This window comes from Melanotaenia boesemani, chromosome 16, assembly GCF_017639745.1.
Source record: "Melanotaenia boesemani isolate fMelBoe1 chromosome 16, fMelBoe1.pri, whole genome shotgun sequence".
Lineage (NCBI taxonomy): Eukaryota > Metazoa > Chordata > Actinopteri > Atheriniformes > Melanotaeniidae > Melanotaenia > Melanotaenia boesemani.
The window spans coordinates 15788625-15802523 of record NC_055697.1 but is presented as its reverse complement, the minus strand read 5'-3'; the positions used below and the strand labels follow the sequence as shown (position 1 = coordinate 15802523).

General features: G+C 39.6%; 1 protein-coding gene across 2 annotated transcripts in view; it reads right to left on the bottom strand.

The window, feature by feature from the left end:
* Nucleotides 1-3: 3 nt before the first annotated feature.
* Nucleotides 4-13899, bottom strand: part of si:ch211-217g15.3 (uncharacterized protein LOC368914 homolog) — a 26119-nt gene continuing 12223 nt past the window's right edge. The window contains exons 1-4 of one of the 2 annotated variants that reach the window (XM_042010826.1): nucleotides 1359-1699; nucleotides 1147-1201; nucleotides 959-996; nucleotides 4-795 (exon numbers count right to left, since the gene is read on the bottom strand). In XM_042010826.1, the coding sequence (XP_041866760.1) occupies nucleotides 99-795; nucleotides 959-996; nucleotides 1147-1201; nucleotides 1359-1366 (798 nt within the window). In that variant the 5' untranslated portion in view covers nucleotides 1367-1699 and the 3' untranslated portion in view covers nucleotides 4-98. Of the gene's footprint in view, nucleotides 796-958; nucleotides 997-1146; nucleotides 1202-1358; nucleotides 1700-13899 lie in introns of those variants that run through there. The other variant, XM_042010827.1, reaches the window with a different exon arrangement.

The window sequence follows — 13899 nt, the reverse complement described above, 5'->3', positions numbered from 1 at the left end:
GATTCAAACATTTGCGTTTCCTTAAGACTAATAAAATCAAATTACACTCATAATTTATTTGGTTGGAGCTGCACTCCATCAGCCTCTTGTTTGTAGGCTTACTGGTGGTAGATATGATCCATATCTTCCTCTGGCACACTGTACTTCCCTTGAAATGGCAAATCAACAGGAGCAGCAGCTTCAGTGTCGTCTTGATTAAAGACTGGCACGAGGAAGTCTTTGTGGTAAATGCCGTCCATGTCCTCTTCCGGCTGAAGGTGAACTCTGAACTTCCTTTCACTCATCTCATGCCTCAGCCCATCTATCTGCACAGGTGAAAGCTGGTCTTCATCCTTTTCTGGTTGATAGGGGGCAACATGTGCTCCAGCTTTGTGTTTGGCCATTAGTGGAACCAAATATTCAGCCAGCTCCTCCCTTGCCTTGTTGTAGGCGTCATCCAAGTTCTCCTCAGGTTCTTGTGCTGCCACTTCCTCAAAAGCAGGGTGGTCGATATAATCTCTATCTTCTTCTGCTTCCTGCCTGTACTGGACTTTGACGTCTTCCTGTGGTAGCTCTGCTTGGGTGTCGGCAGCAGGGCCCAGGTTTTGTTTTTGAACTTGAAGCAGCTCAGGCACTGAGGGGTGATACACCTCATCCAAGTCTTCCTCAGCTTTCAGGAACTGTTTGCTCTGTCCACCACCTGTCATGCTCTTCCAAATCCTCATCTGGGGGTCAATGTTATAGTGAATTCCATCCATGTTTTCTGGAGGCTCCACTTGGACTTTAAAAGATGGCTTCCTTTCATCATCTATGGTCCTGAAACAAGAATTAATCAATATCAGCTTCAGGAGCAGGCTCCACCTCCCTGCAACCCTGCACTGGAATAAGCAGGTATAGACTTGGGGATGGATGTATAGATCATTTTCATTTCAGTACTCCAAAGATTATTCACTTTTAGTTTAAGGAAGCGGCAACTTACATAACAGTTTCCTGGAAGGGTTCATCTGGAAGTTTATTCTTTAAAGGAGCAAAAACATTAAGCACATCCCATTAAAATACAAATTAATGAATTCACAAACATTTTAAAATCATCAGAGAGGTACTAAGATTTAAATTAAACCTGTAGCTACAGTAGAATATAGACAGTCTGGAGCAATAAGTACATACCCAGGGCTTCGCTGTGATGCTGAATATCAGCAAAACACTAATTATCAAAGAAATCCTGTAACGAAAGGAACTCAGAATTAATGTAGAGCATTAATTTCCACGTGTCCTAAACATTACACACAGTCACACAAATAAACTATGCAGCCAACATAAGTATTACAACCATGCTGACTACCAGAAAACAAGTATAAACAGACTTATAGCTTTCCTACCTGAACATGGTGTCTCCTTCAGCTTTCAGCTAAATGTTTAGGACGAGAGTCTCTCAGTTTACCTGCTGTGGACCTGAAGGGCCAAAGTTCTACCAATAAACATTTCATGTTTTCTTGACCTTTGTATTCTCTGAATGCAGCTGTGTCAGCTGTAAGTTATTCATCAGTCTCTATCTAATCTGCATAGTTCATCAAAAAGAATTTGATCAACAGTGAAAGAGGTGTTAGCAACATTTTGTTAACATAACATATTGTTTCAATCAACAGGAAAGTACTGTACCTACATCTGACCAGAACACATTTTACACTTGTTATTTTACTGTGTTGTAGTTGAAAACAGCTTTTTTTTTACATGAATGTTAAACATATATATATATATATCTAATTTAATATAAAATATGAATTTTCTATATTTTCGTAAATACATTCATAAATAAATTTACATGAAAAACTAATTTTTGTTATTAACCTTATTTATTCAGGTTAAAAAGCCATAAGGCCTGGATGTTTATCATAAGACAGTTTTTATTGTGCAGTAACAGTTCCTCTTATCTCCGTAAAGGTAATTTATTAAATGTTATCTACAGCACATTTGTAATTAAATTTATAAAGTATTACACAGATTATTTTTATACTCAACTATGAAAATGGCAAAATAAACACTAATTAATTACATTAAGTCTACAAGTTGTCATAGAGATATCCCTGCTCAAAGGTTTGCCTGCTTTGAAGTGTCTGGCCCTGACTTTCTAAGATAAGTGGCAAACACAAATTTCTCAATAAGATGCTTAAAAAACTACCAGTGAATATTTTATCTCTAAATTTGGAGGGCATAAACCTACCAAATCACCTCTCATGGAACAGCACAGTATCTCTACACCATTTATCAACAATTTTATTGTCTTTTTTTTTTCTTTGAATCAATGTTTTTTTCCTTTCATTGTTATTCTGTTGTCATTGTTCTATTTTGCATTATGTTTTCAGAATTTAACAGAATTTTATACAGGTATAGGGTGCATTTCTTGGCACGGTTTAAGAATTTTTTATACTACTTTTAGTTTGTGAAGAGTGCTTGGTTGTTCAAGGACTGAAATGAGCCATAACTCATCTGTGAGCTCTGACTTTGTGTCTGTTACAGAGTGACTCAGCAGGAAGAGAATGTCTCTGTCATCTAGCAACAGCAGCCAACATGCACAGTTGTGTGTGTAACACTGGAATCATGCACACACCTCCCAGATACGGTAATATATAGTGATTCAGAGGAACAGGATGCATCCAGCTTTTTTGGTTTATAATGGACGTCACTGATAATGTCAGAGCGCCTCTTCTCTCATTCTCTCTCTCACACACATTCTATACACCATACAGTAGGTGTGTCTATATGTCCATATCGGTCTGCAGCCCCTCCTTCACACCAAGGTTATAATAGTTTTGGATTTTTTATTAGTTTTAGTTTTTATTTCGTTTTTACTTTTTATTTTCAAATTCAGTTAGTTTTAATTAGTTTTTAGAACAAATTTTCTAGTTTTTTTTAGTTATTGTTTTTAAAAATGCTTAGTTTTAGTTTAGGTTATATTAGTTTTAGTATTAGTTTTAGTTTTTTGTTTGTTTGTTTTTTTCTAAATTAGGGTATGTAGCGACTATCTGGTCCTATCATTTTAGTCGCTCTGGGTGCGGGACATCCTGGTCCTAACATGCTTCATTAAACCAATGTCCAGACAGAAAGGTAAGTTTGGGGTGTGTTCCCATTTATTGAATGAATGAATGATGATCTGAAGTCCAGGATGGCAGTCTACAGCAACAGGATGGATGGATGGCCCCGAGGTTATGACAGGTATGGAGGTATAGTAGAGGCCGCGTGTAAAAACACTGAGAAGTGGAAAACACCACCACAATAAACCTGAACCAAACAATAAACAGAAATTATGGCTCCTACAGGGTATTTGCAAAATTCAAAATGATCAGAATAAGCACTGTATAATAAAAAATTAAGATGCAATTTTTAAAAATTGTATCAGGAGGAAACATGAACAGCCATCGACAAATCAAATACAACAGCCCATAAGATAGCAGCCTTAAGTAAAAATATGTGTGCAATGCTGCTTCTGCTAGGTAAAAATCAACATAACCAACAAACTAAAGACACACATCAACATAACATGAATCCATTCAAGAGACAGTTCACAGTCCTTGGCAGCCAGGAGTCTAAAGGAGCTCAATCTGACTCACCATGAACAACCTGAAAAACCCAACAAACTCTAGACCAGAGCTTTAATTCATTCACTGAAACAATTATAATTAACTACATATAGAACTCCACTAGAGGTGCAGCAGCTTTAGAACAAATCACTGCAGCTGATTAACAGTACAGAACCTCACATGTTATACTGGACATGATAAAGCAGTGAATATTTTAGACGCTGAAAGCCACATGTCTGGTAACCAGCCAGCAGCTGGTTAAGATACTAGTCTATCTTAGCTGGATGCTGATGTGCTTTTCTTTTTTTTCAGAATTAAAAGTTTAGTCTCCCAGAAAGACCAGGAGAAACTCCTCCATGAATCCATCTCCAGTAGACTGGATTACTGTACTGGTCTTTAACAGGACTTCCTAAAAAGAGCATTAAACTTCTGCAGCTCATCCAAAATGCTGCTGCTTGAGTTTTAACCAGGATCTGAACACATCACACCAGTATTGAAATCTGTATACTGGTTTCCAGTTGGTCACAGAATAGATTTTAAAACCCTTCTGATAGTTTACAAATCCCAGCATGGTTTAGGCCGAGAATACATTTGTTATATGTTCAGTGAATATAAACCTAGCAGAGCTCTTAGATCCAAAGACTCTGGTCAACTAGTCCAGACCAGAGTCAGACTAAACATGGAGAAGCAGCATTTAGCTGTTATGCTGCGAACAAGTGGAACAAACTGCCAGTGGAGATTAAACTTTCACCAAATGTAGACATTTTTGAATCCAGGTTAAAACATTTATTTTACCATGTCTATGCATGAAATCAGCACAGTAACTTTTTAACTAATTTTGCATTTAATCATTTTAATGTAATTTATGATTTTATTGTGATTCTTGCTGCCTTTTATTGTTTCTCAATATCTGTAATGCTTTTGTTTTATGTAAAGCACTTTGAATTGTCCTGTACATAACCTGCTGTCCAACATTGTAAACAAAAATTAATTTAAGCCTCTCAAATTCAGCTTTTCAAGATTTTGTATGTGACTGTGTGTGTAGGTCTGTTTGCGCGTGTGTGTGTGTGTGTGTAACTGACAGTGTGCCTGTCACTCGCGTTCCCTTCCCATGCTGCTTGGCCTGGCTGAAGCTTCTCTTTCCGGGGAGGGGGCAGAGAGGACTTGGTCCAGGTACTCCTGGTTAGCCTTCTCGTGTGGCTTTTCAAATGGACTTTCAGATTCGTGGTTTTTAAAGCACTTTGTATTGTCTTGTACATGAAATGTGCGATACAAATAAATTTGCCTTGCCTTGCCTTGCCTTGCTTCTTCTACAAGGCACTTTTATCTTTGGCATGGTCATAACGAAAGAAATCCCAGGACTTTCCTCGCTTTCTTTTAACTTTCTCCGTAGCATCATGCTAGCTGGTGCGAGCGGACATGCTGTTGACATATGTCGTCACGGACCTTCAGGTGCCATACATGCAGACACCTGGCGTAAATCCGACAGAGCGAAGTAAATAGATTTCATATCAACCCAGAGGGCTTATATATGAAATAAATTTACAAAAAACAAAAACGAAGAACATTTTTGCTTTCATTTTAATTCGTTTTAGTTCGTTTTGTAAACACACAATACAGTTTCAGTTAGTTTTCGTTTTTTTTAAACTTTTTTTATTTTTATTTCAGTTAAAGAAAACGTTTTTTTAATTCTAGTTTTCTTTTTTTCGTTAGTTTTCGTTAACTATAATAACCTTTCTTCACATTCATAAGGACCTTTTCTGTCGCCATAGCCACGCAGGCTAACCAACATGGAGCCTCTTTGTAACATGGCTACAACTCTTTACCAACGTGCAGCAGCTACATTGGCACCGATCAAAATTTATTCAGAAATTTTATAGTTTAATTTATTCTGCTACTTGGTCAGTAAATTATTCAAAACAGGGAACAGTCACACTGTAAAACTGCTTCAGAATAGAAAAGGTTTATGTCCACTGCACAGGCAGTTCTTTAATTACAACCAAAATATGAATCCCTTTGTTGATATGTCAGTCCCAAGATTATGATGGAAAGTCATTTAAGTAAATATTATCTTAACATAAATACCTGTCAAGTGTATGATTACGATTCAGCATGCATTGTCATTGGTGACTCAAAAAGTTCTCATTGCACATTCATACAACAGCAGGAGATTTGTGAAGTCAATGTTAATTGTTAAGTTAATGATGTCTCATGACAACTGGATTCAGCACACTGTACAACAGAACAGGAGAAGTAAGACACAGCCGACACTTCCTGCTCTGTTCAAGGGATGGCTCCAGCATGTCTGCTGCTTATCTCTCTTCTCCATCAGATCCATATGTACGAATATTACTTCTCGACAAGCCCCTCACCCCAGGTCACTGAGTAGTCTGCTGCCCAAAACAGGCAAGAAAACACCAAACATCTGTAAGAAAGTCTGTGAAATATTGGCAAGGAAATGACTACTGTTTAATTATGTAAAACCATACTACTATTGTGTTTATATAGTAATTTACTATTGTATTTTGGCAATTATGTGCAATCACTAGATTGCTAACAGTTAGATGTAACTAAATATGAAGCTACAGGCAGCAGCTAGACTGGATAGCGAACATGGGTTTTCTTCCTGGGGACAATCATAAAACGTTGCTGCAATTATTCCAACATTGGAGATGCGCTGGATATTTAGCTTGCATTCTGGAAGAAGCCCTGCAGAAGACTTGCAGACAAATCTTGAAAGAGATTTTCTTTACAAAGCATTTTAAAGTCTCCACCAATCTCCCTCTTGTGTCCTGCACATACTATATCCACAAACACCTTCCATGTGAAGCCCAGCAGTTACCAGCAGGGATTAACCACAAGATTCTTCTCACTAACTTTTTTTTTAAAGTCCAACAGGTTTACCGCAAAAATATGCTTCTTTGTTGGACTCAGTTGTGTATTGATTGATCTTCTCAGTAGCTGAAATGCATACAGAAATTTTAAACAGAAGGATACCATAAATCAAAGAAAGTTAAGGAGGTTAATTTTTCAGAACTGCATTGATAAATTTGCTGTAACACAGGAACAGGGACTGGAATATAACTGCCAAATCAAATAATAAAATTTGTTTAGTTCCTAGGCTTATTGTGAATAATTTTAACTCTACAGTGATTAAATTGATATCAATAATCTCATCTAACTCTTGGCAAGTAAGGTAGTCGGCGTGTTCCCCAAAATGTAAAAACATTGTTTCATTTTGTAATCACTTACACTTAAAGGCTTAGATATCGTATTGCAGTCTTTTTCAACAAATTAACATAATGATTTATCACTTACCAACCACCTACCTTGTTGGCAGTGAAGATATTCAGTTATTATCAAAGACTAGAAAAAATCATGCACATGGTAGTGGTGAAATATTTCTTAATGAGCCTTTTATGACCCCTCAGCAACTGACTGCAGATGTACAGACAATACACTGCTATGCAGGGTGTACAGATTGTGTCCTAATACCTTTAAAAGCTGGCTGAGATTTAATTTCATTAGCCAAATGCATCAACAGTAAATGTGTTTTCCTTTTTACGTCACAATGCATATTTTATTTGTATCTCACTATTGAGTGTTGTTGCAGAGCAATGTATGAATGTGCGTGCACTGCATCATGAGAATGACAAGCCTTTGAGAGAAATTAAGCGGATAAATAATGTCAGCAAGTAATGTGTGCAGCCAATGAACTGGGAAACACACACACACACACACACACACACGCACACACACACACACGCACACACACACACACACACACAGAGTCAAACAATGTTTTTGCACAAAATGCAAGATGAGAGCCAAAAATAAATTGCTTGTCTGTAACTGTTTAAATGCAGCCTTGAGTCATGATTTATGCTTGTAAGTGTGGGTTAGAAAACATGCTCCAAATGTTGCAGTTCACAACAGTTGAATATTGAGACCACCAAAATGAATATTTGACTAAATTCCCATTTTAAAATTAAATATCCAGGCAAAGGGCAGCTCAAAACACCCCTATGATGACAACAAATCATGGACCCAGGTTTCCCTTGCCCAGGCATGGGTCACCAGGGCCCCCCTCTGGAGACAGGCCTGGAGGTGGGGCACGGAGGCAAGCGCTTGATGGCCGACCCTTTGCCCATGGGGCTCGGTCGCGCTAAGCCCGAAAGGGTAACATGGGTCCCCCCTCCCGTGGGCTCACCACCTGCAGAAAGGGCCATAGGGTTCGGGTGCAGTGTGAGCTGGGTGGCTGCCAGAGGCGGGGACCCTGGCAGTCTGATCCTCGGCTGCAAAAGCTGGCTCTAGGGATGTGGAATGTCACATCTCTTTTGGGGATAAGGAGCCTGAGCTGGTGCGCGAGGTTGGGCAGTTCCGACTAGATATAGTTGGACTCACCTCAGTGCACGGCTTGGGCTCTGGAACCACTGTCCTTGAGAGGGCCTGGACTCGCTTCCATTCTAGAGTTGCTCCCAGTGAGAGGCGCCGAGCAGGTGTGGGCATGCTCATTGCCCCCCGACCTGGTGCCTGTGCATTGGGGTTAACCCCGGTGGACGAAAGGGTAGCCTTCCTCCGCCTTCAGGTGGGGGGGCGGGTCTTGACTGTTGTTTGTGCTTATGCTCTGGAGTCCTTGGAGGGGGTGTTGGAGAGCACTCCTTCCGGGGACTCCCTCGTTCTGCTGGGGGATTTCAGTGCTCATGTGGGCAATGACAGTAAGACCTAGAGGGGCGTGATTGGGAGGAATGGCCCACCTGATCTGAATCCGAGTGTTATTTTGTTGTTGGACTTCTGTGCTCATCATGGATTGTTCATAGCGAACACCTTCAGGCATAAGAGTGTCCACATGTGTACTTGGCACCAGGACACTCTAGGCCACAGTTCAATGATCGACTTTGTAGTCGTATCGTCGGATTTGCGACCGCATGTCTTGGACACTTGGGTGAAGAGAGGGGTGGAGCTGTCAGCTGATCACCACCTGGTGGTGAGTTAGCTCAAATGGTGGGGGAGGATGCGGGTCAGGCCTGGCAGACCCAAGAATGTTGAAAGGGTCTGCTGGGAATGTCTGGCTTAGTCCCCGGTCAGAAAGAGTTTCAACTCCCATCTCCGGCGGAGCTTCAACCATGTCCCGGGTGAGGTGGGGGACATTGAGTCCGAGTGGGCTGTATTCCGTGCCTCTATTGTTGAGGCGGCCATCTGCAGCTGTGGCAACAAGGTCATCGGTGCCTGTCGTGGTGGTAACCCCTGAACTTGTTGGTGGACACCAGCAGTAAGGAATGTCATCAAGGAGTTCACGTATCTCGGGGTCTTGTTCACAAGTGAGGGAAGGATAGAGTGGGAGATCGACAGGCAGATCGGTGTTGCATCTGCAGTGATGCGGACTCTGCATCGGTATGTTGTGGTGAACCAAAATCTCTCGATTTACTGGTCGATCTACATTCCTACCCTCACCTATGGTCACGGGCTGTGAGTAGTGACCGAAAGAACAAGATTGGGAATGCAAGCAGCCAAAATGAGTTTTCTCCACAGGTTAGCCGAGCTCTATAGGGTGAGAAGTTCAGTGATCCGGGAGGGGCTCAGAGTAGAGTCGCTGCTCCTCCACTTCAAGAGGAGCAAGATGAGGTGGCTCGGGCATCTGGTCAGGATGCCACATGGACGCCTCCCTGGTGAGGCCCGGGGGAAGACCCAAGACACACTGGAGGGACTACATCTCGCGGCTGGCCTGGGAACGCCTTGGGACCCCACCAGATGAGCTGGTGAATGTGGCCGGGGAGAGGGAAGTCTGGGTTTCCCTGCTTAGGCAACTGCCCCCTTGACCCGATTCCAGATAAGTGGCAGATAATAGATGGATGGATGGTTACTCTCTGTCCCATTTATGTCTTATATTTGTTTCTGTCTTACTGCAAATAGTTGTACCACACATTTATATCCATGCCCAATGTGTAGACAGACACAGGAGATTAATATGTCACTGCAACTATAAATTATCAACTGTCTTTAAACAAAGTACAAAATCTGATGTCCTGGCCATGTTTTAAACCACTGAGAGTGGACTACTGCTTCCAAGACTGCAGCTGTCATGTTTCCATGTGACTCAAAGGGGCATCGTTGTCAAGTTGTTTTCAATTCAGTAGAAACAAATAGAGAACATAATGCTTAGCTGGTGACAATCAACTGGAGAGACATCAGACTCCACCCTAAACCTAACTGAGTATGAATTGCTGTTTTAAATTAAACAAAAACTGAAAAGTAGCTCCTGCACACTAAAACAACCATCAGCACTAACACCTCATCATCGCTGTCATTACTATCAGTAAATCTCATAAAGGTTGTTCTAGAGTACAGAGCTGTATTTGAGGCTCACCACCCCTCTGCTTCTGCATGCAGTCTTCCGTCACATCCCCCCACACTCACAACATTTAGGAAAGCTGGGGTTTTCTAAATCACTAAAATTAACTCAATGATCTACAATTAACTTAATTGATGCTTCACCAACATCCATTAAACACACATCAGACATCTAACAGTGGAGTTTACAGTATGAATTACAGGGCTGGGAGGACCTCCATGGAAGAGAAGAGGCTAATGTGAAATCCAGCGACAACTCTTTTTTTTTTTTTTTTTTGTGACATTTTCTTTAATATTGGGATTTCTTAACTGGAGAAAAGCGCTCCTCACTTAACAGATGGAATTAAAAGGAGGTAAAATGAGGGGAGTGATGATCCAGTCAGTCTGGGGTCCGGAGCCACCTGACTATTTGGCTTTGCATGTAATGTCCAAGACAGTTTTCTAAGAACAATGGTGCTGACGACAGCTGAGGCAAAGCAGAGGAGATGGACCAGGAGTTGCACAGGTCCACAGGAGACAGATAGAGGGGTCTGTTATGTAACCGATGACAGGATAGTGAAATGGTCTTTGTTTGGAAGGAGACACAGAAAAATGTGATTAGCTTCTTTTCTCTTTTTGTGATGGCTAATCTAAAAAGGTGATGTGACTATCTGCATGAAAGATGACCATTATCTATGCTAGCTACTTGAACTGACACACAGCCATTACACTGTTTTGACAGTGTGTCACCCATGGAAATAATTTATTAAGGATACAATAATGAAAGGGAAAGCTCAGGTGATCCCTCTTTCTCCCTCTCCCACACACAAGCATGCTGTACACCCCTCTCCTCCCTCAATCACACCCCTCATAAACACAGTAAACATGTGGGAGTTGTTAAAGTAAGTTTAATAGCTATTTACAGTGTTTTGTGAGCTTCTCATTAAATTGATTTTCCACTTGAGGAGAGCTAATGTTTTGGAAAAGTCTGTTTAATGAAACACACTTCATGCCAGCACTTGGCACATGTGGCTCTTAACAGAAATGAAAATATCTGCCAACCTGGAGAAACCAGAAGTGCAGAAACGTGAATGCTGACTTGTTCATGTCTGACCCTACAAAACTTCTACATTTTTTTTTCATCATCTCTTGAGGAGATGAGAAGAAAAAACTCTACATATGTAAAGATAAAACACATAACCATATTTCTTTTCTGTCTTTTTTAAATAAAGTTTCTCTAAGTCACTTGGAAGTGAAAGGTAAAGTGATGGTTTTCAGTTTGTTGTCATGTTTAATTAGATTTGCCAGTAGATGTTGCTGAATTATTTTATGTCACCGGATTGTCAAACAGAGTCATACCAGCAAACGCAGTTCATACGTGACACGTTGTATATGTTAGAGTGACATTTTTTGTTGTTGTTGTTTTTCCCATTTAGACTTGTTTATTGTGTTGTAAACTGGTAAATTTTTACTCTTGCCACTGAGCTGCCAGCCAATGACCAGAAAATAAAGCTTTAAGGCATGCAATCATTATAATGTGCTGCAAAACAAAGGGGTGCTGCAAAGTGTAAACTGGTATATTGTAATTTCACTGAAATAGCCATGACATGACATTAAAATTAGAGAAAAGCAATGAGTCTTTCTTTTGATGGCTGCGTTTACATCTGATGTTGAAGCAATTTTAAAGCAAACTTTAAAAATGTCACTTTATAGAGAGTAATCGAAAGGCTTCTTTCCACGAGGCGCTGTGTAGTTCCATCAGCAAGTGGCAGTAAATATTTTGGTGCAAATAGCTTCATAAATAAGTAGCTGCCAACAAGAAAAACTTGGAGGGAGAAAAAACAAACAAAACCAATTACTTTAGACTTAAATCAGTAATCGTTTTTAACTGGATATGTTGCATTTATGATCTCATACCCAGAACTATTTTTCATATTTGTTTTCAAGATGCAGAAACAGCTAATCATGTGATCAACCATGTGAGGAGCACCTTTGATGCATTAGATGTTTTCATATGGTCATAAATATCACTCTTTATTTTAAAAGGGCAAAAACCTCCTCAAGAAAACATGCCTTGAATTTCAGGAAGGAAGGTGAGCCTGTTATCACTACCTAGTTTGTGATAAGGTGAAAAAAGATGCATTCTGTAAAAAAAATTAAAATTAAAAAAAAAAAAAAAGCAACAAAAAAACATTTAAAAAGGAATAAAATTTCTTAATTTGTTCAATTATTACTTTAAATTTTCAGGTGAATTTATGTTTATTAATAAATTAATACAGTTTTTTAAAAAACTGTCCAAGTAGTTTTATTGCCTAATCACAACCATGCATTTACTATTTACAAAGTGAAAACTGTTTGCTTAATCAAAATCAACCAGAAATGGAAACTAAAAAGTCTTAATAGCCTAAAAAGGAACAGAATAACAAGGGAACTATAATAGATACTAATCCAACTCTGGGCATATACTCTAGTTTCCTTAGTCCTGTTTTCGTGCCATGTCTGATCACACAGCATTTTTCTTTATGTGCCTTCTCCTGAACCAGGGAAATTGTGATAAAGCTGTTAATTGACCTTCCACTGGCATAATTTCTGTAGTGCAGCCATTAATTTAATTCGGTGAATTACATGTTATAAGGTTATGGCTTTTTAATGAATTCTTGTGAGACCAAATTGGTAAAGCCAGGTGATAATTATTTGTTTATTACTACCAGTGATCCATTTTAAAGAGAAGAATTCATGGTCTTGATTATGGCAGCTTTAACTTTCAGAAGTCGCATGTTCTTTATAATAAGTACTTTTTTCAGATTTTTAAATATTGTGTTGCTATAATTCATGCCAGTAAAGAAAAAAGGACTTGAGGGTGGTATACAATAAACATCAAGAACATAAAGACAGAGAGAAACGATTTGAGCCAGCCCCCCTTATCCCAGACACTGAATGCCTCTTCACTGGAGTCCAGCATAGCCCTAGCTGCCAGCTGGAGTACTCCTAACCTTTAACCTCTGACCCCTAGCCCCACAGAGATCAACACAGAACCATCAGCTGAATGAACCCAGAGGGGAGCACATTCTAAAAAACACTGAGTGAGCACAGGTGCTAACAACAAACACAGGTGTCTCAAACACACTTCATTTACTGGCACCCTTTACTCCCATATACTCCCATACCCACTACTAACTCAACCCTAAAAGCGTCTTTGAGTTTGTCACGTTCTGAATCGGTGCGTCAGGGTTTGCGTGTCACAGTCCCATCTGAGCTGATGTTCCTGTTTAAAGAGAGGATCCTGCTGTTCTTTGACGGAAAGCTGCCTGCTACAGAAAGATCCGGTTACAAGTGCACTACACTTTCATCCTTATTGAAGAAACATGTGCTTGCTCTGAGGAGTTATGTCAACGGATGAAATTTTGTGTGCTCTCTGTTTTTAATACAAATGGATTTCCATAAATCTGGTTGGTTCATACAATATTTTAGGACAAATAAAAACAAAATTAGCTTGTGAGAATATGAATTGTGGAAAGTGATTTTTTTTAAAAGTACATTTAAATTTCAAATACCATCGACATTACTCTTTAAAGTAAAAAGAACAACTGAGAAAAAATTGTCCCCATAGTATTTTTTTTTTTTTCAAAACCTATAAAATTTCAATTAAAATAATTAAAAGTGCCTAAAACTAAATTAAATATGTCTAAATAATTTAACCTTTCCATAAAAGGCCTTTGCATTGATAGCACCATTGTACATTTGCTCCTTTATTTGACTTGGAGGGTGTTTTATTTTTCTGTAAACATAATCTATCACAATAAGAAACTGTTACCAGCTTTTATGGATCTTTTACAAATTCTTAAGCAATTATAGATTTTACAGCAACCTCCATTCATGCCAAGCATTGTAAAACTGCTCATTCTGGATCATTCAGCATCACGCAAACTATCCTCAGCACAGTCAGAGGATGTGAGTCAGACCTCTTAATCTACCCAACCAGCTGACTGAACATTGTCCCTCGATGTGTGTG